Below are 26,042 nucleotides of genomic sequence, written 5' to 3' on the forward strand. Positions count from 1 at the left end.
GTATTGCCTGTGACGAGCATGCATACCAGCCAACTTATACAAGTGTATCCAAAGTTACCTTTCGAACAAGAACATCATCATACCAGAAGCTCACCAAGTCTATCTACAGAGGCTGCCCATAGGGCTCGGTCCTCAGCCCGTTCCTCTGGAACATTGGCCTGGATACGGGCCCTGTTACTATCCAAGCATTCACAGATGACATTACCATCTCCATCGCAATGGACACCAGAGCAGCTCTCGAGGCAACTGGCAATCAAGCACTATAGATCTTACAGGACTGGGCAACTCTACACAAGTTCTGGATTTTCCCACAGAAGACACAATCCATACTTTTCAAAGGAACCCTGTAAATATCAAGACCTCCTCAGATCAAGGTACAAGGAAAAACCATCAAGTTGTTAACCTCCTGAAAACACCTGGGTATTATCCTGGATATGAAGCTCTCCTTCTTCCTGCACCTCTTATACCTTCAAGTCAAAATCAGAAATTATGCAGCCCTAATCATTCGAGTAAGCAGGTGTGAATGACTGAACCAGAGAACACTCAAACTCCTGTATAAAGCTGTATTCCTCCCTGTTATTACATAGGGATTCGGGATTTAGTACCATAGAGCAATAACTGTTTGCAATAAATGCAAACTAGAAAAAAATTCAGCGGCATATATTGCTCGCCATTACAGAGTCCGCTGCAAAGTAAGCTCTCCAGCCCTCCAGGTTCTTGCGGGTGACCTCCCCTTGACTTAGAGGTTATCCGATGAGGATTGTACTACTGCTTGTCACGGGGCATCCCAACTGCCATCTTTGGACATACCATAAACATCCACACTGACTGTAAGCAAGAAAAGAAGAACTAGCTGCCATGCTACTACAAATCTAGCAGACAAGATGGGAAGAAACGGACAATGGCCTAATAGCTAAGAAATTCATCCCAGATGTCAAACTTGTTTATCCAAAGTCGCCGCCTTGGTTCTTTCCTGGCCTCTATAAATCATAAGTTGATTACCTTGCGAATCATCAATAATCCCTATTGTATATATGGAGAAATTGAAGATTGGGACTATCTTCTTTATAACTGCCCAATTTACGACAATCTTCAAGAAACACTATACACGGGACTCAAACACATATCTCAAGGACAGGAGCACCCGTTCATTTCTGACGAACAACACTACAAATTACTAATGGCGTACACACAGAACCTCTTTGCTAGGAACAGGGCTCTACAACCAACTCAAGCTAGGGATACAAACCCGTGAAGGCCTTGCTCAAATCAGAAATAAAAACTCTCTACTTGACCGTTTTACCAACATAAACTTGGTAACCCTGGAACATCCAGGATAGGATTACCTGGTAACTGACCCATATGGTTGGGTAGGCTCCAGTGGTCTTGACCACTCCACTGCCAAATATAGGTTACATTCAGCACTCTCGCTGCATGGCTTTTCTATCTTTCTGGGGTTATCCCCTTTTTGCCTGGTGGGGCATAGGCTCCACTGTCAACTTAGGAGATGCCTTCACCTACATCCCCTTACTCTTACTTTCACCCCCGTCTTCTTCCATACACCTTGTACTGCCGCACTCTACCTTATTATTTTTTTTTTATGATTATTTTATTATTTTTTTTTAAATTGGTCTCTGTTCAGGAAGCTCAGGCAACCCTGATGGAGACCTGCCAGAGAATAATGGGCAGCCTGGCTACCTCCTAGTGGTGTGTGCAGGCAATGTGGGGTCCCATCAGGGAGGCCTGTGGCCAAATGCCAGGACACACAACAGAACCCAACATAATACTATGCATTCAACACAATACTTTTCTGGCATTTACAGTGTTTTGTATTTCTTCACAGTATACATATGGCACAGATGTGGTTAGTGTTAGGGTCAGGTGTCACCTGACTCCTAACCCTATGCCTATGAAGAGTATTTTCACATTACACTATCTTGCTGTCCTTGAAAACAGCAAGTCTTAAATTAAGGACAGTTTTCTGAATGATTCTGTTTGAGAACTGGGGAAAAACTACTGTTTGCAAGAATATTCCTGCTGATGATAGCAAGCTCGGCAGATACAAGGCCTCCAGACATCCATTCGTTACAATAACTTAAAATATTTTTATTAATCATCCCCTGACCAAAGTCCCCAGAAAGAGTCTGCAACATGAACATGTATTTATCCATTATATGCAGCTAAATTCTTCTACATCAGTTTAGAAGTAACTTTTGGAAATTAAATGCCCTTATCTTGCATCCCACACATATCTCACAGAACTGAAGTGTGCCTTTCTTTTCTTTTAATACCCCTTCCAAAGAAATAATGTATCTCCAGTTTGAAAGTAAACATTTTTGCAGCTTAATTAAGTGACAAGGACTGATTATTACAATGAGCTTCTTTTGTTTTTCCTTTTAATACTGGTATAATGCCATTCTTGTGACACAGCAGTGACATTGTCCAAATTCCAAAGCCATCAAATCTTCTATATTCCCAGTAAAATTAAGTTTTTAGACAGGTTTGAAAAATGGGGTATTTTTAATTATCTGTAATGTTATGACTATGGGCAAATTCTCTCATCTGCATTATCATTGCTATCAGCTGATATAGTAAATTTTGCACAGTTACATCAATATTCACTTCAATCAAAAAAGATATTTTTGGCTTGTCGAAACCCTATAATTTCATGAATAAGGGATGACCAGCATTATCCGTTAGTCAAAGGCAGATTTGTGTTTTCCCAAAAATGAAATCAGCATTTCCACTTTTGAACAGAAAAAAAAAAAAAAAAAAAAAAAACCTGTTTTCTTCTTGATGCTTTAGACTGCCAGTAATATATTCGTGTAAGATCGACATAAACTGCAAAATGTGAAACAACATTAATATTGGCAAATTATGCAAGAAACAAAATAACATTAATATTGGCAAATTATGCAAGAAACAAAATAACATTAATATTGGCAAATTATGCAAGAAACAAAATAACATTAATATTGGCAAATTATGCAAGAAAGAAAACCTATGGCATTAGCAAAGAGGGGGGAACCTTCCTGTAATCCGCCCAACAAAAAATAAAAATTATTTCGTACCACTGGAGTAAACGTTGCAGATTCTAAAGGAAATTGATCCATTGATTCCAAAATTATGCCTCTATAACATCCCCATTGGAAGATAAACAGAAATTTTAGTAACTTAATGAATGACAAATTAAAAATGAGAATTATTCTTTTTAAAATACTGTAATCAAAACTTATAACGTGCTACATATATTTTATTTCCTTAGAAATATTTGTCACTCAGAGTTTTTTTAATATAGCTCATTTTGCTTTCCTTCTTAAGAATTCATGCACAACTGCTTTTAACAATCGCCAGGCTGAATAATTGTTCAGTATCCTGTAGTTTTATTTAAAATAGATCATCTTTTGGGAATTTTTTTTTTTATTTGAGGCTCAATGAAAATTCCTTTTTTCATCTGTTAAATTAGGAAACACTTCTCTTTATCCAGAGGCCTTTAACAAAATGAGTCATTTATCCCAAGCTTTTCATAGAAAGCCTGGGATAAATGAAATGTTCTTTTTCCTTCTTTCTATAAAGAAGGAAGAACTTATTTTTTGGTTCAACCAGCAGGGAACACCATATTTTATATTACTTCTCCCTCCTTTCCCACTGCTTCATAATATAACTTTTTCCAGTTCCATGACTGATACATAAATATGAAAAATGACAATATTTTATGAAACCCCCCTGTAGACCAGCTACCTTAAGATTACCACAGACATTCCAAGCAAAGTTATGGCACTTTATTACACTTGGGATCTTAGACATACATTTCTTTCAGGCCAACAGCATGAAGCAGAGGAACTGATGGGAATGTATTTCCATTTGACAGCAAAATTGCTCTTAAATTTAATTTTGAGGCATCACTAAATATATGCCATTCATTAAGATTGTGTTAAATTCCCAGTTCATAAGACCAATATCTTTACAGTAACACACACTGTCTTCCATAATGAAACATTTTGTGACTTTTGATATAATTTCGTTTCCTGCCTCAAGTAACTTCCACTATTGTAACCTAGAACCAAGGAGTTCTGCTTGCTCTTTAGATAAATTTAAATCAAGAACTAAGTAATTCAACTCTTCTTGCTTAATTATGTGCAGTGCATTATAATTTTCTGGTTGATAGAACAACTGTTTGAAGTGGATTGGCAAAAAAAGCCTGCAACACAGGAATCCTTGCTATATTCATCATTGCTTCCTTTATCCCATGAATATAGCAAGGAGTCATATTGCAGACTTGGAGATCTGGTATCGTCTTCATTATGCAGAACAGGCTTCATTGCAGATGATATGTTAGGATATTTGATGCTGTGCTTGAATTTTGTCATGCAGAAATAGCAAACATCAATGGGATTGCATATTTCTTGCCGCAACCATAGAAACAAAAGGTACACATTTAATTTTCATAGTTAGTCACATTCTCAGATTTGTGCTGATCACCAAAGAACATGCACATTTAGTGATCGGTAGATTTTCTTTCTTTCTTTGAGTTTTTGTTGTAAACCATCCATGCATGTAGCACAGAAGTATCTGAATCAGGGTGATTCAGATACTTCCTTTGTTTCTGCTTAAACAATGTGAAGAAAAACATAGAAGAAAGAAACAACATGCACTTATTCATGCTAGAACTGTTTTTCCATTACTGAAAATAAGAAGTGGACAGACAAGGTTGTACATGTTAACCCTCCCCAACATTACTGCCATCTATGAGCACATGCAAATATTATTATTTTCAGGTAATACAACAGATCAGTGTCATATCTACTTCTTTAACACTATAGCAAGATATTCATATTATGGTGAAAACAGAAACCAGAAAAAAATTGGAAAGATTGCAGCATTAATGGAATCTTTCTAATTTAAATTATGTCTCCTTATACATGACATCCAAGGAAGAGTAAGGATGTCATCAGCATTTACTTACTCAATCCATTTAAAACCTTAACATTTCAATCAGATCTCTTCCCATGTACCTAGTTTCCAGATCTGCAATTCACACAACTGAAGTCTTTCTTAGTAATAGTACCATTTTGAGCACTTAACTAATCCTGTTGCTCTTTTTTTCACCCATTTCAACAAATACAAATCCTTCATAAAATGAGACTTCCAGATTTGTATGCAGTAGAGACGCATCCTGACCTTTATATAATGGGACTTTTGCTTTATATAATGGGACAATCTCCTGATGTCAAAATTCATATATATGTGGATATTTGACAGAATCCCATGTCCTAGCAGCTTGTCTGCACTACCTCTTGGTCTTTTTTTATTTGCCATCATGACCTATTTCTGATGTTATTCTTGGATGACTGCTACATGCAGTATTAGCATTTATCAATGTTCAACCTCAATTGCCACTTCTCAGCCCATCAGCTTAAATTCTCTAGGTCTTGTTGCAGTTGTGTACCCTGATTTCCTGCCATTAACAATCAGGCCAAACTTTGTAACACTGGCAAACTTAGACATTTGATTTGCTATGCCTTCATCAATATTGTTAATAAATGTTTAGAACATTATGGGAAGTCCAGTGCTGAACCCTGAGTGACTTTACTAATAGTTCACCTGTCTTCTGCCACTCAACCATCCCTTTATCCACCAGCAGTAACTTCCCTCAATGCTGCACAGCAGTCTTTCATGTGGAACAGTATTAAAAGCTTTACTGAATCTATGTATATGATGTCAAAATTAATTTTTGTGTCATATTCCTTTGCAACTATGCTGTACTGGCCAGTCAGATTAGTCAGATAAGATCTCTCCTTAAATTCATGTTGTAATTGTTGTATTCCTGTAAAGATAACCCTGCATTGCTTCTTTAACCACTGACACCATTATTTTCTGTAGAAGTCAAGCTTATACAGGACTGTAATCCTTTGCTGCCAAAATCTGCATCCAAACAAACTGTAATTTTTGTGCCTTAATGCACCCATTCAATTGTGGTAAATAAATGAGCACTGTAAAAGGAAAGTCATAAGAAATGAACAACTGAGTAACTTCATATTTGTAAGTGGGAGAACTGTGGTTACTCCAAAAGTTTTTACCAAGCCACTTGAAAGCCTGCCAAATCAGAGAGCGTTTATCCTGCAAAAGCTCTCTGATTTGATGGCCCATAAATATTTGTCTTTCACAGCAGTGATATCTGGAAATTTCTCGTTTAAATAATGAAATTCTTTTGAATTCATCTTACCCATCACAAAACTCTTCACTGAATCCACTGATGGAACATATTACACACTATTCATTCCAGGCTTCTTTGAGTTCATATGTGCTTCTTTGAGTTCAGTTGCATCTGTTATAATGGCCACCCATAAAGGAGCATCCTTCCCTGACTGTAGCTTGTTTATGTACATTCAATTCACACATACATGGTTTATAGGAGTTCACCTGGTTTAACTTTTTTTTTTTTTTTTTTTTTTTGATTTGGTAGCGCATCGGCTTCTGTGGCCATATTGCACCTCCCAAGGTTTTTGCAGTACTTTGATCCAAGCCCGAGGCGGGAATCGAACCGCGACCTTTGGGTTGCCGGGCAGGTACTTTACCCACACGGCCTGGTTTAACCTTAGCAGAATAGTTTTCTATGAAGAAACCCAACTTACACAGGGGTACAGGAACTTAACCATTGCATACTTTAAAATTTATATCCCTTTATGCGTGTTTTCTAACAAAGGTCTTAGGCTTGAGGTTAAAAATGGCATCCATATTTAGTTTAAAGTTTACTCTTTTAAATCCTTATAAACTTCTCTTAAGTCAGCATGTAGATGCCACAATTTACATAACCTTTTTTGGTATGAATATCCTTTTGTCCTCATTTAACTAATCTTGTTGCTCTTTTTTTCATCCTTTCCCACACATATGAGGTGGGATAATCATCTCATTGCCCCTGTACATCACTGACAGAACTCCATGGGCTATTATCTATACATGATGAAATGGTGAGCAATTCTGCTTAGAAATAAAGAGATTCTGCACCACAGGTTTGAACATATAATTTTTGATGTGAAACATCCTTGGGGGCACCTAAACCAAGTAAATCCGATCAGTCACAAAAAATGCAACATGGAAGTGACATCATCTGCAGCTTCTGCCAAAGGTGAATTATTGTAACTTGTATTGTTGCAATCATACTTTCTGCATGCAGTTGCCATTTGATTGTAGCCATTCGAATAGGTAATTAGGCTACTGGCTTGGTATTTATTATTGATGTGAAATATCAATAAATGCCAAGATCATGCGGACATCACAAATGGACACACATGTTTCACATAAAACCATCTAACACGCGTTCTTGGCACACACACACACACCCCCTTTTTTTAAATTTAACTTGTGCTCTCCATTGGGAATCCACCTCAATCTACTTTGCCTCAGTTGCTTGTTGTTTGTTTATTTGGTTTTTAGGAGCATTAGCAACTAAGGCCATATTGCTCCGGGAATATGCGGTGGTCATTCCCTTGACCTTTCCGCATCCTCCGTATTTGGTGGTGACGGGCTCGAACCCCGGTCTAATCAAGAAGTGTGTGCTACGCACTGCTGCTCCTTCCCACCTGGCTACGGAGACGCCACCTCAGTTGCAAATCATATCCTAAATCCAGTACCTACTAAATGTTTGCCTTTTTTTTTTTTTTCTACTATGTGGAAAATATTTTTCCAACAGACTCTTATATATAGGCAAACTTATAGAATGGAGTTTCTATTCTAATATGTTACTTTCATATACTGACATCTACTTTTTATATCATGTAAGGATTTTCCATAAATTGAAAAAGAATAAAAATACATATTTCTTTATTTTACTTAATTTATTCAAATAGCAGTTTGTGTACTTTTCTTTTAATAAAATGGACAAAAGTCAAAGGGAGAAAAAACAACAGAAGCATATTAATACAGATTTCTCTGAAAAAATTTCAGGTGTCTTTTGGCCTCAAATGATGTTTTGTGCCTTACACTATATATGAGGCGGGGGGGGGGGGGGTCAAAAAGATTTGTGTTCACCCAGAAGTAGTTGTCATAGAAAGATGATTTTATTTATTTATTTTACTATTATTATTATTATTATTTTGTTTTATACCTTTAAATCTCTATAGCAAGCACACAAATTTTGGTTTCAATTTGGCATTTAATTTTTTTTTTCTTTGCAGTGCTGAATGATTAATGGATAAAGTGGAATACAAATCAGTGATTCAGTTCCTCTTTCTGCAAGGGAAAAATTCACAAAGAAATGGTCGCTGTTTATGGAGAGGACTGACCAGATTACAGTTGTCGCACATTTGAATTGTTTATACCAAGGTGGAAGAACCTTAGTGCATGATGAAGAAATCCCAGGATGCTTAGCAAATGCTGAAACAGAAGAGTGTTACAAAAATTGAAGCATTAATTTTGGAAGATTGCTGTATTAGCATCAAAGAACTAGTTGCAGAGCTCCAAATTAGTGTAGGATCTGTAAAGAACATCATCCATCAACAGTTTCATAAAGTGTCTGCTGGATGGGTCCCCAAACTTCTGATCTCTTATCTGAAATCAGATAAGAGATCAAAAGACTGACGGGCACAATGTGCACATGAAACATAGTTGATGTGCCAGGAAAAGCAAGAGGATTTTTTTCACAGCTGGTCACCATGGATCCATCACTATGATCCCAAAACAAAACAATGGAAGCATGCAGAATTGCCACTCTTCAAAATGGCAAAGGTGCAACTGAGTGTTGGAAATGTGATTCTGTCAGTTTTTTGTAATCAGCATGGTGTAATACTAATAAATTACCCTCAAAAGTGCAGTACTGTGACTGCAAAATATTATTCTGACCTCCCCATAAAGCTATGTGCTGCTATAAGAGAAAAGACAGGAAAAGAATGTGCCCATGAATGTGGGTTTGAAATATTGTAGCATTCTGCTTATTCCCTCAACCTTGCACCCTCAGATTTCCTCCTCTTTCCTGCCCTGAAGTCCTTTCTTCATGGTAAACACTTTGCTGTTGATCATGAGGTGATTTATGCTGCCAAGGCATGTTTTAAAGGCAGTCAGAGAACCCCGACAAAACTGGTGTGAGAAAGTGTATTGAGAGGAGGTGGGGAAAAAAAAAAAAAGTATCATTTTGTCTGATGACTATGTTGTAATACATGGTGTTTGTTTCAACCTTCTATACTTCTGGGTGAATACAAATCTTTTTTGAACCCCCTCGTATCTCCCTTTACAAAGATCAGTAGTAATCTGCACATGTTCCATCTTCTCATATTCTTTATACCTTTGGTGTAGTCACTCAACCTGAACCAAGATTTTCTAGAAAAAGTCTACATGGAAGTGCAAGAAATGAACCTTCAAGCTGATCATCTTGAATCCTGATTTTTAAAATTTATTGAGCATATTTTCTGAATTAGCGTCTTTCTGTTCCTTAAGAACTTGAACAGCATTTTCAAAGCAAATTTATTCTACCAAATTGCTCATTTGAAGTTAACTTTCTTATCTCATCCAAAGAAAATACCCCCTCTTTCAGTTTTGCATTGAATTAACTTGGAAATCTAATGTAAAGATTTTAGCCTTTACAAATTGCTTCATTAGCCCTAATTGGATATGAAATGGAGTAACAGGATTTTCATTAATCTACTAGTGTTTTGTGTTTAATACTTTTTTTGAACCCTGCATAATAGTAAAGGGATTTTGCTAGTCATTTGGAGATGTCTGGGTTTGAATCCCTCTGAGGAATTCTTAAAAGCTATAGTCATTTGGATTTTCTGCATGAATTAGTCAGCCAACCTGAAAACACCAGCAAAAGATGCTAATGCAACAAAAAACTACTACCACCACCAGCTGTCCTACTCACATATGAAACATGGCATTTTAGTGTAATTTGATTTCTGACAGAAAAACATACATAGAACTCGAATTCAAGTCTCCATAAATTATATCCTTCACATTTTTAGGTGTGCTTGCATATGTGTAATGTACCTACTGTCTTCACCATATCTGTCCACTTATAGCAGCTGAACTCCCAATGGACAGATTTTCATGAAATTTTATATTTGGCTCTTTTAGAAACATTTGCCAACTCATCATTCCAAATTTTATTAAAATTGCACAAATAGAAATCTATTAGTTCTTTTTTTTATGCATACTTTATCTATATACTGAACAAGATGGAATTTGTTGTCCAGTATAGGAACGATGGTTGCAGAATAGATGTGTTGATGTTTGTCTTTATCCAACAGGTGGTTGATAGTTTAAATAGATTCAAGGAAGAACTAGAAAAACTATTAGAGGGAATGAATAAGTGAAATTTCTTGCATCATTTCCCACTGCTAATTACTTTTATATTAGTTAATTGATAAATAAAATAATTAATTGCTTTTCACTTCTATTAATCAATTTAAGAAAAGAAAAAAAATCAGATGCATCTGAAATGCAATACACTGAGGTTTTCATGTTCTATTACGTTAACCAAGTGTACAACTGGAACAAAAATACAAATGTTCCTCTTATAAACAAAGCATATTTCTGACTAGTTTTGAAGGAATCAGTCTCCACTTACATGGTTCATATACTAGAGCTCCTAAGGTAATCATTAATCTGGAAATTCTGCTGCAATAAAGAGAGGAATCGTCCTGAGAAAAATATTGAATGCACTCCTCAGGGTGTCTGCACCCAACAAAAAAAATTGATACCCTGCAAAAAAATTTGAAAGATCCAAATCATTTTGTGTTAACTGTTGCACTTCATACACATTTCCATATATGAGGAGGTCACATGGAAGATATATATTCAGACATTACACCAGTCTTTTTTTTTTTTTTTTAATGCACAACAAAGTTGCCAAAACAAAAATTCACCTCCATGGTTTGTTTGGTTTATACTACACTGTGGAAATAGCAAAAGGCTGAGGCTTTTTCTTAACTTGACTCCATTTCAAGGAAAGATAACAGAAGTTTAAAATCTACTTTTTTACAAAAAACTACCAAAAGCATAGCAAAATATGTCAGGTTTATTTATCTGGACTGTTTTATTAACACTAAATTCAAATTACAGGGAAAGGAGTTTAGGTTGGATAAGAAGTTTTCTTTTAGCCAGTGAGCTAATTGCTGAAATAAGTTATCTCCGTGGGTGCTTGAAGCTGACAGCTTAGGGAAATTCAAAGATCAACGGGATAGACACCTACATGGAGAGGCAGTCTTTTGGCTCGTACTCAAAATCCTAGGGGTTTCTTGCACCATATGGATAATACTAATACAAATTTTAGATTTAATTATGTTTTTAAATGAGTATTTTTTTGCAAGTGATATCTGTTAAGAAATAAACTATTCTAACACTTTTATAAGCCATAATAAATATTTTAATATATGTACATCACATTACAAACCCTTTACCAGATTCTTGTTCATATGCACAATGAATAAAAACAAGAGGTACAAATTTGCTTTCTCGAACAGCTGATGTCATAACATAAGAGGCATCTCTAATCCAGTGCCTAAGTACTGGAGTAGAGACACCTCTTATTACCTGACATCAGAAGTTTGAAAAAGAAAATTTTTACTCCTTGTACATGTGAACAAGAACCTGGTAGGAGGTTTTTAACATGATGTTCATTTGTTGGAGTACAGAAAATAATGCTTCATAATGGTCAAAGAGAAACTCCCGCTGCATCGCTATTTGTCGGAGTTCCTCTGTTCACAATCAGAATTAAAATAACCAACCAGTAGTCATCACTTATGATAATAAAAATGCAATATTCTTTTTTTAACTCAGTGAGTTACTGAAGAATATACATAGAGAAGTATGCACTTTCAGGTTTATTGATTCATTTAATCTTTTTCTCTTTAATCACAGAGTCAGAGGTCAGTTACAAAAAGCTTAAAAATATTATCAGTTACTGTTAAAATTTCTTCACTGGTACAGTGGTCACTCATAATTCAGAGAAACTGACTTTTTTTTAATCATTTCTTATAAATAGCAATTTTCTATTTTCAAAGCAGAACATTGTTAAGTAAATCCAATAACTGAGTTCAAATATAAAGCACATCTTATTATTACTCACCTTCATTACTAGTTGAAGCTGCAGATGATCTTCGTCTGTACTGGTTGACAGCTGTTGAGGGGGAGAAAAACAATTAGTTTATGCAAAATAACTATTTTTATTTATTTTGGTAATGTAAACAACTCTGATACAAAATTATATTATAGTCATTCCTTTTATACAGTTGTTCTGGAGATTGTTGGTCATAGTGCACTAGCTCTTGTCACATGGAACCTTTAAAAAATTCCTCTACTCTTTAACAGAGTTGGACCAAAACCATTTTAAATAGAGGAATTTAATAAAGTTTAGTTTGCTAGACTGATTAAATTATTTCTTTTCAAATGGTGATGTATCAGAAAGAACAAATATAGTATTTTATTAATTCATAACATTCACAGAATCCAAAAATGCCAAGATTCAGAACAAAATAGTGAATTATTCAAATGAAAACATGTTGTACACTACATAGCACTACAATATTTTCACAAACATTGCCATTATTTGGAAATCTGAACAAAAAGTACTGTGAAATATAAAATGAATGCTTACCAATCCACAGCTAAAACCAAAAAATATATTATAAATAGGCAATGTCTCAAAATGATAAACAAGTAATCAACTGATGGTTATAAAATTCCTTTTCTCACTGTATGGATGGTTAAAAAAGTATTTACATGGATTCTTGCTCGAATAGGATGTGTTCGATTGCCTTTCAATCAACCTCAGCATATCCTTTTTTTTATCCAATTCACTGTCATCCAAAGAGAAGCAATCATGAGTTCTTTGTCTGTACAGAAAATTTTGTTTCATCATTCAAATGATTTATTTGAATGATAAAAGCATGTTCATCGGTATTTCCAATCTAAATATTAACTTTAGGTCCTTAAGGTTGTCACAGACATTCTCTCAGATATGCCAGACAAGCTGTACTTGCTACCTGGCAGTAAAAACACTGATGGAACTGATATTTGGGTGACACTCAAGTAAGTGGACCCAATTTCGGCAAAGTCCGGACGGTCTATGACGGCCAAATCCTCTGCTTGCACCTTCGCAACGGTGGGACTGTTAGTAATCCTGGGTATAACCTCCATGCACAAGTACATGGTGGGTGACCACCCAGGTGTAAACCAACATAAGCAGGGGTCGAGATGTGGTGCCCACACCACATGGAGGAACGCCGCCCCTCTATGTTACCAGGCAGTACTAGGTGGTAGATGACTCTCATCAACCGGTGCAATACCACCACTTTGCTTATTTGAGGCTTGAAGTGGTGGAACCCACGTTTAGTCTCTAGAGCTAAGTTCCGGTCAACCCTTCCCTATCTCTTCCATCATGCAGTATGATTGATGACTTTTGAGGTTATGATGAACATCGTGGCGAGATCCAATATTCCTTACATTTCGAGGGTACAGCTATAAAACGGTGTTCGCAGGCCGGCCCGCTAGTTAGTACACCGGACCGAACCTATTGGTAACTCTCTAGGAGGCTTCCGGATCAGCTAGTCTATAATCTTGCTACCTCTACTCTGCCAGATAGTGACTGGAGGGAGTCCGAGTAGTGTGTATGCAGGGAGCATTGTAGAGGCCACGTTATGTCAAGGATTTCGGTATATTCTTACCACGTGCACGCCATATCCAACAATTTCATTACTTCATGCAGCATGTCCCACCCACTTTTTCTTACTATTGAATACACCATGAATTGTCAAACTAATACAGCAAGCTTATCTGCAAAAAGATCTAAACCTTCTAAGCACTTCCTAATTCATTTCACAAATATATGTGGTCTCAATTCTAATCTCAACGATGTCCATTTCCAATTGCAGTCTGCCAAACCGAATGTACTTTTTCTGACAGAATCTCAGTTATTGGTTGATTCAAATACTGCTCATCCCAGATGCCCAAATTATTCGCTGTATGATTCCTTTCGCCTCAAAGGTACTTGTGCATATGTCCGTTCTGATATTCTCGGTCAGAGACTTGGCAATTTGGAATCTCCTCTCTTTAATCTTCTCTGGCTTAAAATCTCTCTACCTCATTGTGTCAAATTCATCTGTTGTCTCTACCGTTCTCCCATCTCCACTAATCACTTGGAGCTCTTTGACTTCCTCTCTTTGCAACTTGACTTTCTCCAGTCCAACTTTCCTAACAGTGAGGTAATTTTCCTTGGTGATTTTAATGTTCACAACGCCAGCTGGCTTCCGTTTTCTAGTCACACTGACCCAGCTGGTCGAGGTGCTGACTGAGGCTTTTGCAATTACTAATGACTTGCACAGATTGTTCATTTACCTACAAGAATACCAGACAATTCTAATCATACAGCCAATACGCTTGATCTTTTTCTCACAAACAACCCTTCTAAGTACACGGTCGAAGTGAGAGGTCCTTTAGGCACTTCATCGGAAAAGAGACGATCACAACTTAGTGATTGTCTCTTCTCCAATGGAACCTTTATCTCATGGCTATTCCCAACCTCGTGTTGTTTGGCATTACAAGAATGCAAAATGGGATGACCTGTGAGACTTCTTTACTTCTTATTCTTGGTCGGATTACTGTTTCAAAACTTCTGATGTCAACATTTGCTCAGATCGTGTCAGTGAAATTATTCTTCCAGGAATGGAATCCTTTATCCCACACTCCACTTTAAAATCTTGTCCCTTAACTAAACCTTGGTTTTCCAATAAATGTGCTAAGGCTGTTCAAGGGAAGAATGTTGCACATAATAATTGGCTTGTTTCTAATTCTTCGGTTTCATTTTCTGCCTACACCAAAGCTCGCAACAATTATAAAGCAGTTATTAATCAGTCGTAACTAGAGTTTGAACAGGCTAAGAGTAGAAAACTTGCTTCTTGCCCTAATGGTAGCCGAGCATTCTGGTCTCTTGCCAAAGCTATTGGCCGCAACTTGTGCCCATCTCTGCTCCCACCTCTGTCCAAACCAGATGGCTCTGTTGTCACTTCAGCTAAGGATAAAGCTGACTTGCTAGCATCTCAGTTTTCCTCCAACTCGTGTATTAATGATCTTGGTAAAACACCTCCCACCATTCCCAACACGCTCCATTCAATTCCTCCTGTGGTCTTCCATCAAAAGGATGTCAGAAGGATTTTGATGAATCTTGATGCTAAGAAAGCTCCAGGTCCCAATGGTATTTATCCACTTGTTCTCAAAACCTGTTCTCCTGAACTTAATCCTGTTCTTTGCCTCCTTTTTTCACTTTCTTATTCCACAAGTGTTTTTCCTTCTGCTTAGAAATTTGCTCATATCCAGCCAGTTCCTAAAAAGGGTGACAAATCCTCCCATCCAATTATCGCCCCATTGCAATTACTTCTACTCTTTCTAAAGTAATGGAGAAATCAATTAACTGCCAACTCTTAAACTACCTAGAAACCTTCCGTCTGATCAACGATCGCCAGTATGGATTCCGTCAGTGTCGATCCACTGGTTATTCTGGCTTATGTTACCAATTTATGGATTAATTCAATGGAAAAGTTTGGTGAAACACAAGCAGCTGCTCTTGACATCTCAAAGGCTTTGATCGTGTTTGGCATAAAGGTCTTCTAAACAAGCTTTCATCTTATGGTTTGCCAACTGTGTTTTGTAATTGGTTATCCAGTTTTCTCTCTGATCGCTCACTGAGGGTGATGGTAGATGGCTCTCTGTCTTCTAACTTCTCCACTAATGCCGATGTCCCCCAAGGTTCAGTTCTTTCCCCCACTCTTTTCCTCTTGTATATTAATGACCTTCTTCCATTGACTGGAAATGCTATCCATAGTTTTGCCGATGATAGCACATTGCATTCCACTTTCCATTTTGAGAAACTTGTCCTGCTCAATCAGCTTCAACTTCTCGAAAATCTGCTACCAATTCCTTAAATGCCAATCTTCAGGTAATTCTCAACGTTTTTTTTTTTTAATTATCGCCCCCTAAATGGCTGTTTTAGACTTTTTTTTTCCTAATCACCCCCCCATGAAATTTTTAAACAAGAAAATATTTTATACTTACTCTTTTTATTCAACGGGATCCCTGAGCCTGATATTTCTTAGCTAAAAGTTCAATGTTCAGTAAAGTTCAATGTTAGTAAGTTAATTCTAATGTCTCCTCGCCAACCGGGCTAGCTGGGTGGGTAAAGTGCCTGCCTGGCAACCCAAAGGTTGTGGGTTCGAATCCCGCCTCAGGCTTGGATCAGAGTAAATGCAAAAACTTTAGGAGGTGCATTATGGCCACTGAGGCCGATGTGCCAACAACTAACAAAAAAAAAAAATAAATAAATATAAATGTCTCCTCTTGAACATATATCAATTCTGTTTCTTTCCTTTGTTAATATTTTATTTACTGAACTAGAACCACTTTCTACCATATAAGATGTTGGAAAACAAAGAAGTGCTCTGGCCATTTCAGATTACATTGTTAGATAAAGAAATTTAGTTGTTTTTGATCCCCAAAACTTAGCCATTCCGCATTTTTTGAATTTGTATTTGCATTCTTCCTCGTTACATTTTAATTGAATGAGTTCTTGAATTTCTTCACTAGCAGACCCCAACATTGCATTCAATCGGCTCTAACATCCATGGCTTCACTCAAAAGAAAATAAATCTCAAAATCAATTTTTCACTTTTTAAAATCAATTTTTCACTTTTTAAAGAACACAAATGATCTGAATAATTTTTAAGATCATTCTCTGTGAGAGATTCATTGATTTCAGCTAACTCTTGCATACCATTAAATTGCTTTCAAATAATTCCAGTTTTTCAGTGAAGGCCTTTAATACGCATTTGCAGACTATCACTGTAATTAATTTCCCTTGAAGTTGAAGTGATACTTCATTAAGTTTTCAAAAAATCCAAGCCATATAGCATATGTTGTTTTTGTGTTTGCTGATCTCCTTTGCTAAATCTGCATCTCCTTCGCTTTCTGAAAAACTAATTATCGTATCAAAAAGGTTTACAAATCTTGTTAGACAGTTTTCTTTAGAAAGCCATTCGACTTCTGTATGTAAAAGAAGCCTCACATACTGTTCTTCATTATCAACACAAAATTTTCTGTAAAAGCGATCTTTGCTATGTGACTTAATTTTACTGATGGTTTTAATAACTATACTGACAGATTGATAAAGAACTGGACTAATATTTTTTGCAAACAGATGATGTTGGTGCACAATGAAGTGTATTGCAAGAACTTCAGGACATACTTCCTTTAGGTGGGCTATAAAACCTTTTCTTCCATCAGTGGCACAGAATACCAAATTTTCCAATAGTACTTGTTTTTCCACAGGAAAAACAGATACTCCAGTACAGTCAGTTTCTATAGATTTTACAAACATCTCTTCTTGCAAGTTACAATAATTATCAAAATAGCAAATTTCTGCCATTAGAAGGGCCAATTCTATTCAGATTGATAACTCCACAGTTACTGACAATAATGTCAGTAACTGTGGAGTCATCAATCAGAATAGAAAATTTTCTTGTTTTTAGTTTGTTAATTAGATGCTCTTCAATGTTAACTGACATCTCATCAATCCATCTTCGAATTTAATCATGTGCTCAATGGCAAATGCTTTTAAAATACCGGAAGGATTTTGATCCATCACTGTTGAAATTACAGTCTGTAATGCAGGTCGTATAATAGTCTCAGAAAATGTATGAGTACTACCAGTTTTTGCAATGATTTCTGTAATTTTATAAGACTCAATCATTTCATCATCATTTGTTTGTGGGCTCTTAAACAAGGAAGTAACAGTGCAACATTGCTCAAAATTCTGTTTTAAATTTTTAAAATTATTATTATTATTGGCTATATGGTGCAAGGAAGCCGGAGCTTTTGCTGCACAAGCAAAAAAAAACAACAAAAAAGCCCAATTTACCCAGAGAGAGAAAGAGAGAGAAGTAGAAGGGAATCACCAAGAAAGAGAAGAATGATGATATCCAGCTTAGGACCCTAGGTGTGCCAAGCCCATACTCACCAGATGTGAGCTCCTGGAGTTGAATAGATGGTGATTATTTAAAATGTTTTTGTAAATATTGTAGATGCACTCTGAGAGCCAAATTAAGCGATATTGAAAGGCACTGTAATACAAATGAAGCACAAGAAAGCCAAAGAACCCTTTAGTTTTCAGCATCACAGGGTATTGCCATTCAAGAAAATTGGCTACACAGAAGGTGCAAAGGCAGAAACCAACATAGCATTTTTCATAACTGTGCATTGTGTAAGTGATCATAGTTGATCATTGGGTAGTTGATCATTTGAGTAACATTTGTGAATTTCGTTTTTAAGACAGCAGGGTAAGTAAGGATTTCTGTATATATACAGGGTGTCTCAAAAACACACAGCACAACTTCAGGAACGAGCCCCTCATATGCAGACAACAAAAACATTCCATATCAACACAGTTCCGGAAATGCTTGGTTCCCGAGTTATTAACCAGAATGTCTTATCTCCCGCAGGTGATTTCTTCATCACAAGGTACTGACAGAATCTTGTGGTTTGCCATTTCGACCATGTACTCAAATCAGGAGCAAGCGGATATGCACTTTATGTACGGTTTGGCAGATGGCAATGCTCTGGAGGCTCGTCGTTTGTACCACGAAAGGTTCCCAGAACAAAAATGTCCAGACAGGAAAACGTTTGAAGGTATCCATCGTCGCCTTTGTGAACATGGGGCTTTACACCTCGTGCTGCCGACAGAGGATGACAAAGATCTACAACTCATGAAGTAGAGGAGGAGATTTTGGATGTTGTGCATGCCACTCCTGGAATCAGCACACACAGAATAGCAATGCAACTGGCTGTTCAACTATTTGGAGAGCGTTGTTAGAACTCTCTCCAAATGTGGAAACTCTCCACAATCGAATTGTGGCAGGTTGTGAGACAATACGAAACATGCCAGGAATTTGGCATCGTCTTCGCGAGTCCATGAGACGTCGATGAGGCAGAAGGTGGACATTTTGAACAATTACTATAAGGTGATGTGAACAGTTAAGTGTCATAGACAGACCTTCAAAACTCGGAAACCAAGCATTTCCGGAACTATGTTGATACAAAACACTTCCATTGTCTACATATGAGGAACTCATTCCTGAAGCCATGCCATGCATTTCCGAGACACCCTGTATACCTGCAGTGGATTGACAATGACTCCAGATAAAAATATTATTATTAGTAGTAGTGGCATGTGATGCAAGAAAGCAAGCATATGAACTTATGTATCAGCCAAAAAAAAAAAAAAAATTCACACAACCATTCTCCTTGTTCCAACCAGTTCCTCCTTGAATTCATTTAAGCTATCAATTTCCACAACAGCAGATGGAAGTCTTTTCCAGCAATCAACCACCCGCTAGCTAAAGGCAAACTTTTGCAGACCCATTCCACAACCTTCCCTCCTCAATTTGAATTTATGCCCCCTTACATTCATAATCTGAGCAAGTGGAAAAATCCCATCAGAATTCAGTGTGTGCTCAGCACATACTCCCCAGGGGCTCACATCTGGTGAGTATGGGCTTGGCACACCCAGGGTCCTTAGCTGGATATCATCATTTTTCTCTTTTTTTGGTGATTCCCTTTTACTTCTGACACTCTCTCTCTCTCTCTCTCTCTCTCTCTCTCTCTCAAGATAATTCAGAATGTTTTTTTTTTTTTTTGGCTGGTGCAGAGAAAGCCTCAAGGCTTCCTTGCACCATATGGCTAATTATAATACATGGTCTTATACACCTCATTCAGATCACCATGCAGGTGCCTAGTCTCGAGCCACTGCAATTTGCAAAACTTAAGCCTCTATTGGTAAGAGGACCCCTTCCTTCCCTTCACCAATCTTGTTGCTCTTCTCTGTACACGCTAAAGCAAATCTACGTCTTTTCTAAAATAAGGCCTCCAGACCTGTATGCAGTACTCAAGGCATGGCCTCAACACTGCCTTATACAAAGGGATAATCACCTCCTTTTCCCTGCAAGCAAAATTCCTGTATATCATTGAAAAAATCCCATGACAGACTCTTGCAGCCTGTCTGCACTGCTCAGGAAACTTCATATCTGACTGCACAATTAATCGCAGGACTTTTTCATTTTCTAACATCCTAAGGGTAATAACACATAGTCGGTACGTTCCTCTGGGGTTACTTCTACCCATATGCAGTAGTTTGCATTTGTCAAAGTTAAACTTCAGTTGCCACTTCTCAGTCCATCTGCACAAATTTTCTAGATCCTGTTGCAGCAGCACACTGCCATTACTATCATTAACAACCTTTGTATCATCTGCACACACTTCAACACTAAGCCTGATATACCTTCATAAATATCATTTATAAATATACAAAACAACAGTGGTCCCAACACCGAACCCTGTGGGACTCCACTAATAACATTAGTCCACGAAGAGCAGCATCCATTGATTACCACTCCTGTCTTCTCTCACTCAACCACTCTTTTATCCATTGTAGCAACTTAATCTTAATGTCATAACTCTCCAATTTGTACAGCAGTCTTCCATGTGCAACAGAATCAAAAGCTTTCATGAAATCCAAGTATATGGTATCAAAATTATTTTTGACATTCAGTTTCTTTTTGACCACATCATAGTATCCAGTCAAATTGGTCAGACAAGACCTCCCTTTAACAAACCCATGCTGTGTCTGAATTATTGCTGCAGTCTTCTCTAGATGATCCTGCAATGCATCTTTAACCAGTGATTCCATTATTTTACCCGAAACAGAATTTAAACTAACTGGTCTGTAATTACTCGTGTCACCCTTTGGTCCCCCTTTGTGAATTGGGGATACATTTGCACATCTCCAGTTCGTGGGGACCTCCCCTGAATCCAAGAATGCTCTCATAATTATGGCTAGGGTTTGTTTAGTTCCTTTAATATAACTGGATAGCTCCCATCCACCCCTTTCTTATGTATAACCTCAACAATTTCTCCTCCACTTTGCTCTCAGTTATTACAAAATCATTATGCACCCTGTTACAATTTGATAAACTTCTGGAATTTTCCTTCCTTAATAATTTCTCATGTGTAAATGTAGATGTAAAATGTCCATTCAGTTTGTTTCCTATCTGAGCAGGATCATCAACAGTCGAACTATTGATATCAAGTGGACCAATCTGATTCCTCCCCTTCCTTTTAGAGTTTATATAAGTAAAGAAATCCTTGCAATATTTCTTATCATCTTTTGCCAAAGATTTTTCGTAATCTGCCTTCACTTGCCTAATCTCCTTTGTGACTTGATTACAGACTAGCTTATATCTGCCATAGGCTTCTGTGTCACCTGATAACTTATATGCATCCCATGCATTTTTCTTCTCTGCTACAAGTCTCATTAGTTCATTCAACAACTATTTAGGCCTAAACCTTGAACAATATTTCTTAAACAGTATGAAAATCTAGTAGCTTCCATGATTAATCCCTTGAATGCTTCCCACCTAGAATTTGCTGTTGGTAATATCATCAGTTGATCCCACTGTACAGAATTTAAAAATTGTCTGAGACCACTGTAGTCACCTTTATGGAAGCAAAAACCCTTTCCTTTACCCCTGATATTAATTTTATCTTTAAGTAAATCCAACATCAGTACACTGTGATCACTGCCACCTAGTGGTTCCTTTATCTGGAAATTCTTAATGCATGAATAATCACTGCTGATAATCAGATCAAGAGTGTTACTCCATCTGGTTGCCAATCTAACATTCTACTATAGAAAGCAATCATCCAATAAATTCCCAAAAGTCTTGCTAGTGACCAACCCACAAGTTCCAGTCAATATCTGGGAAGTTAAAATCCCCCATTATAAGACACACTGATTTACTGGCCCACTATTTCTCTGTATAATAGTTCATAGTATTCATCAGAGTCATTAGGCCTATAACAAACTCCTACCCTCATTTTTGCTTTCCCAGTGCTTATGTCACACCAATATTTGATATGTTTACCAATTTATCAGGATGTTTCCTTTTTAAGTGATCTAAAAGTCTCGATAGTTTCATAGCCTCGTTTGAAAAAGAACAATTACACATAAGACACATGGGCTGTCTTGAGTCGAACAGGCTTTCAATAAAAAAATAAGCTAGATATTCATTCAGATACCGTAGACACTTTTTCTTTTCAGCACTTGACATGATTAATGATGGGCTGAATAACTACAAAGAATTAAATAATAAAGTATAAACTATTTTATTTAACTCTCATAGCCCATGTCAGTTACAAAAGCACTGTAAATCAAAAATAAACAACTTCCACAAGGAAACAATAAATCAATACTAATTGTTGCTTAGGAAACAGAAATAATAGACTGAAAAATTTCCTCATCCCATCCATGCCTCATATATCAACTGATGAAACAAAAGAATAAATAAATAAACCATGACCACCCACCGCCACCAAGGTCGCAGCTGTTGGAAAGATGCAAATGCCAGGGATTGCGGAGACATTGTCTATGAAAAGCAAAGGTGGTTGAATTAAAACATGCTCACTATCTTCCTTTAATCAAATTTTCTCACTCACTCCTAATATAATATACCTATATGTTAAAAATCAGTTGTCTCAGGGATGAAAGAAAACCCAATATGATTGAGAAGTTCATGGTAATAACAATTATAATGTAATATATATTACTATGAATCAACTTCATAATGAGTTGTCTACTCTTAAACTGCAAACAAGTAGCATGTCTTCCCTAAAAAAGTATGTTTCTACTTGTACTTGATAGAGTATCATCACCCATCCAAATAAATAGGAACACACTCCATTAGGGGAAGTGCTACTTATTCGAGGTTTACAAGTGGGCAACTCGTGACACCATTTACAATATGAGATGTAGTATAAGCATTCATTTATATGTACATGATATATATATATTTCATATGATAAAGATTTCTACTAACCATATCCTAATCCTTGAAGGAAGAGATAAAGTGCTTCACATACTTTAGTAGGACGTTCCTCTAAAGGCATGCCACATTCTGAAAGCTAAAACAAAGGTTTACCTTGTTAAAACCTGCTATTTTAGTTACAAATAAGCATAATACATGACAAGTAATAATAATATTATTATTATTATTATTAGCTAGATGGTGCAAGGAAACCTGAGGCTTATGCTGCACCAGCCAAAAAAAAAAAAAAAAAAAAAAAAAAAAAAAATTCCCTGAGTACTCTGAGAGAGAGAGAAGAAGGGAATCACCAAGAAAGAGAAGAATGATGATATCCAGCTCAGGACCTGGGTATGCCAAGCCCGTACTCACCAGATGTGAGCTCCCAGGGTTAAATATCCAATTTAAGTTTTCTATATAGTATAAGAATACCAAGGTGTGCATGATCCCCCATCACCATGTTCCAGTAAAGCTGGGAGCAAAATGATAGAAAAATTTGGGGGTCCAACCCATGGGCAGTTCATTCCTTCACACTGTGTGGCTTGCAACCATAGGCATCTGCTGAGTTTTAAACTACCATGCCACCTTTTCCAAATATTCATTTTTTCTTTTTCTTTTTTTCATTGTTAAATTCTTAGTATCTAATAATAATCGTATAATAATTGTTGGTTTTCATATTTAATTATTAAATATAAAGATATAAGTGAAATGTTGATAACAAAAATTGAATTATATATTTAAAAATGTAAAATTAGTAGTAAAGAACAGTTCTTGCAGCCTGTAACCTTCAGCATTTTATCTGTTGTGGTTCTTAGCCAAAAAAAGTATCAGCCTTACATAATACAGTTACAGAAAACCACCAGATAACATATAACAGAATGTGTTAGGATGACTTTTATGTTTACAAAAAGCAAATAAATTATCCATGATATCACAAGTTTTAACACAACAATTTCCTTACAGTAATCAAATTGTCGAAACACTACTAGAGTCATAGTGCACAACTTCTTGTATGTGTTTATAGGCTCATTTTCATGTTGTGCAGCAAGGTAAAAAACCTGGAATAACTCATGAAGTACACCAAACTCCCTCCGCCTGATCAAAGAAGCTCTTAAGAGCTTCTTACCATAATTAAAACACAGATTGCTCCAAATCAAATAATAGGTTCCTAAACAAGTGCAACAAAAGTGGCAAGTGAGTTGAATAGGTATTTCATAAAAGTCAAAAGCTAGTTGGAATCCATGGGGAATGTTAGAGCCAGACTGCTGTAAAATAAGTGATATAATGATCACAGAGAAGTGTTGTCAGAAAAGCTATTGAAGTTAAAGGGGCACAAGGCTCCAGAGAAGGATGCTATATATTCAATTATAATTAAAAAGGCTGCATGTGAGTGTAACAAACAATTGGGAATGTTAATGAGAACATTGTTAGACTCCAGAAAGATCTCAATTGACTGGATAAATGCTAATCTGTGAAATAAGTGGTGCTAATGAGGAGTTGGATAACTATAGGCCAGTGAGCTTCACTTCTGTGGCAAGGAAGATCATGGAGTCTGTAATAACAAGAATGGCATCTTGAATGGGTTCATTATGGTAAGACCATGCCTGACTAATCTGATAAATTACTAATGATGTAGTCATTAAACAGTTGGATGCTGGTAACAATTCTGACATTATATCCTAGATTTTATTAAAGCTTCTGATGCTGTCCCTCATGAAAGCTATATATATATATAATCTAGAACAAATTGGAAGTACTGATAAGATCTTATGCTGGATTGCAGGCAATCCAGCAGCATATGATTAATCTTCATAGTGGATCAATGTAACAAGCGGGATCCCTCAGGACTTGGTGTTGGTACCCCTCTTATTTTTAATTTTCATAAATAATATTGATAGGATTATCCAAGGGAAAGTGAGGAAGATGGTTAACAATTAGAGCCAGGCCATTACGCTTCAGAGAGACTTGAATTAGTTGCATATTTGATCTAAAAAATGGCAACTAAAGTTCAATGCTTCACCTTACATTTCAAAGGTAAAATTTATGCATTTGAGGAAAAGAAATCCTGGAGTCATAAGCTAGGGAGGAAAGGAAATAAAAGTGGTTCAAGATGAAAAGGCTTAGGTCTTACAATTCAATCTGACATGAAATTTTCCATATGGTGTAAACGGGCAATTAGGATTACGGTTAAGACCACATTTGGATTACTGTATTCAGGTCTGGATAGGATTCAAAGAAGGGTGATCAGATTAGATGAGTGCAAAGTAATGCACACATGAAGTAGAGCTTAGAAGGTGTTGACTTTTAAGTTTGACATTTGAGTGAAATGAATGAGGCAGGATTGTCCCTCATTGATCAGACAAAGAACCAGGTGGCACAAATATAAAATTCACATATGAGCAGAGGGTGTCAAACGCTGGAATAAGCTGTCTCCCAACAAGGTAAAAAAATTTTTGGCTTTCTTTCTTACTAATATTAAATGAGTGACTAGGCAAACCAACTATTGTACCCTTAAGGATAATTATTGCTTTAGTCATAACTGCAGCAGAGGAGCAAAAATTCAAAGAATACCAACAGTGCACTGGGTCTTAACCTATGATATGCAGGAGTCTATATATCTTTTCATATGAATTGGAACAAAATCTCAAATGTTTTACTTGTGGGGGGGGGAAGCACACTACCTGCCCCAACAGTATTATAAAATTAATTAAGTTTCTCATCCAAATAAAATTTGTTCACCATCCTTAGTGTTGAAAATTCTGTATTATGGAAAGGTTGCAGATTTGGTAGTTGTTGGCGCATCGGCTTCTGTGGCCATATTGCACCTACCAAGGTTTTTTGCAGTACTTTGATCCAAGCCCGAGGCGGGAATCGAACCCGTGACCTTTGGGTTGCCGGGCAGGTACTTTACCCACTCGGCTAAAGGTTGCAGAAAAGAGCAACAAGATGAAAGAAATGGGGGGGGGGGGGGGGGTAAGCTATCAGCTTCACTTATGCATTAAACAGGAAATATATTTTACAAAAAAATGATAGGTGGAATAGATTCAGTATATGTCTGCAAGAGGACAAAGGTAGATAATGCTGTAGAGCAGATATCTTTTACAGGCACAAAAGGTTATATTGTTGTACATGTTAGCACTAATGATATTG

The 26,042-nt window shown here is 36.8% G+C and overlaps 1 protein-coding gene across 1 annotated transcript in view; it reads right to left on the reverse strand.

The window, feature by feature from the left end:
- LOC150080926 (protein NDRG3-like) overlaps positions 1–26,042 on the reverse strand; it is a 274,856-nt gene that overhangs the window by 67,099 nt on the left and 181,715 nt on the right. Inside the window, exons 11-12 of the mRNA XM_090380617.1 lie at positions 22,908–22,992; positions 12,062–12,112 (exon numbers count right to left, since the gene is read on the reverse strand). Coding sequence (XP_090236743.1) covers positions 12,062–12,112; positions 22,908–22,992 — 136 coding nt within the window. The remainder of the gene's footprint in view (positions 1–12,061; positions 12,113–22,907; positions 22,993–26,042) is intronic.

The sequence above is a fragment of the Mastigoproctus giganteus genome, chromosome 9 (assembly GCF_048544385.1).
Source record: "Mastigoproctus giganteus isolate SK-2022 chromosome 9, ASM4854438v1, whole genome shotgun sequence".
Lineage (NCBI taxonomy): Eukaryota > Metazoa > Arthropoda > Arachnida > Uropygi > Thelyphonidae > Mastigoproctus > Mastigoproctus giganteus.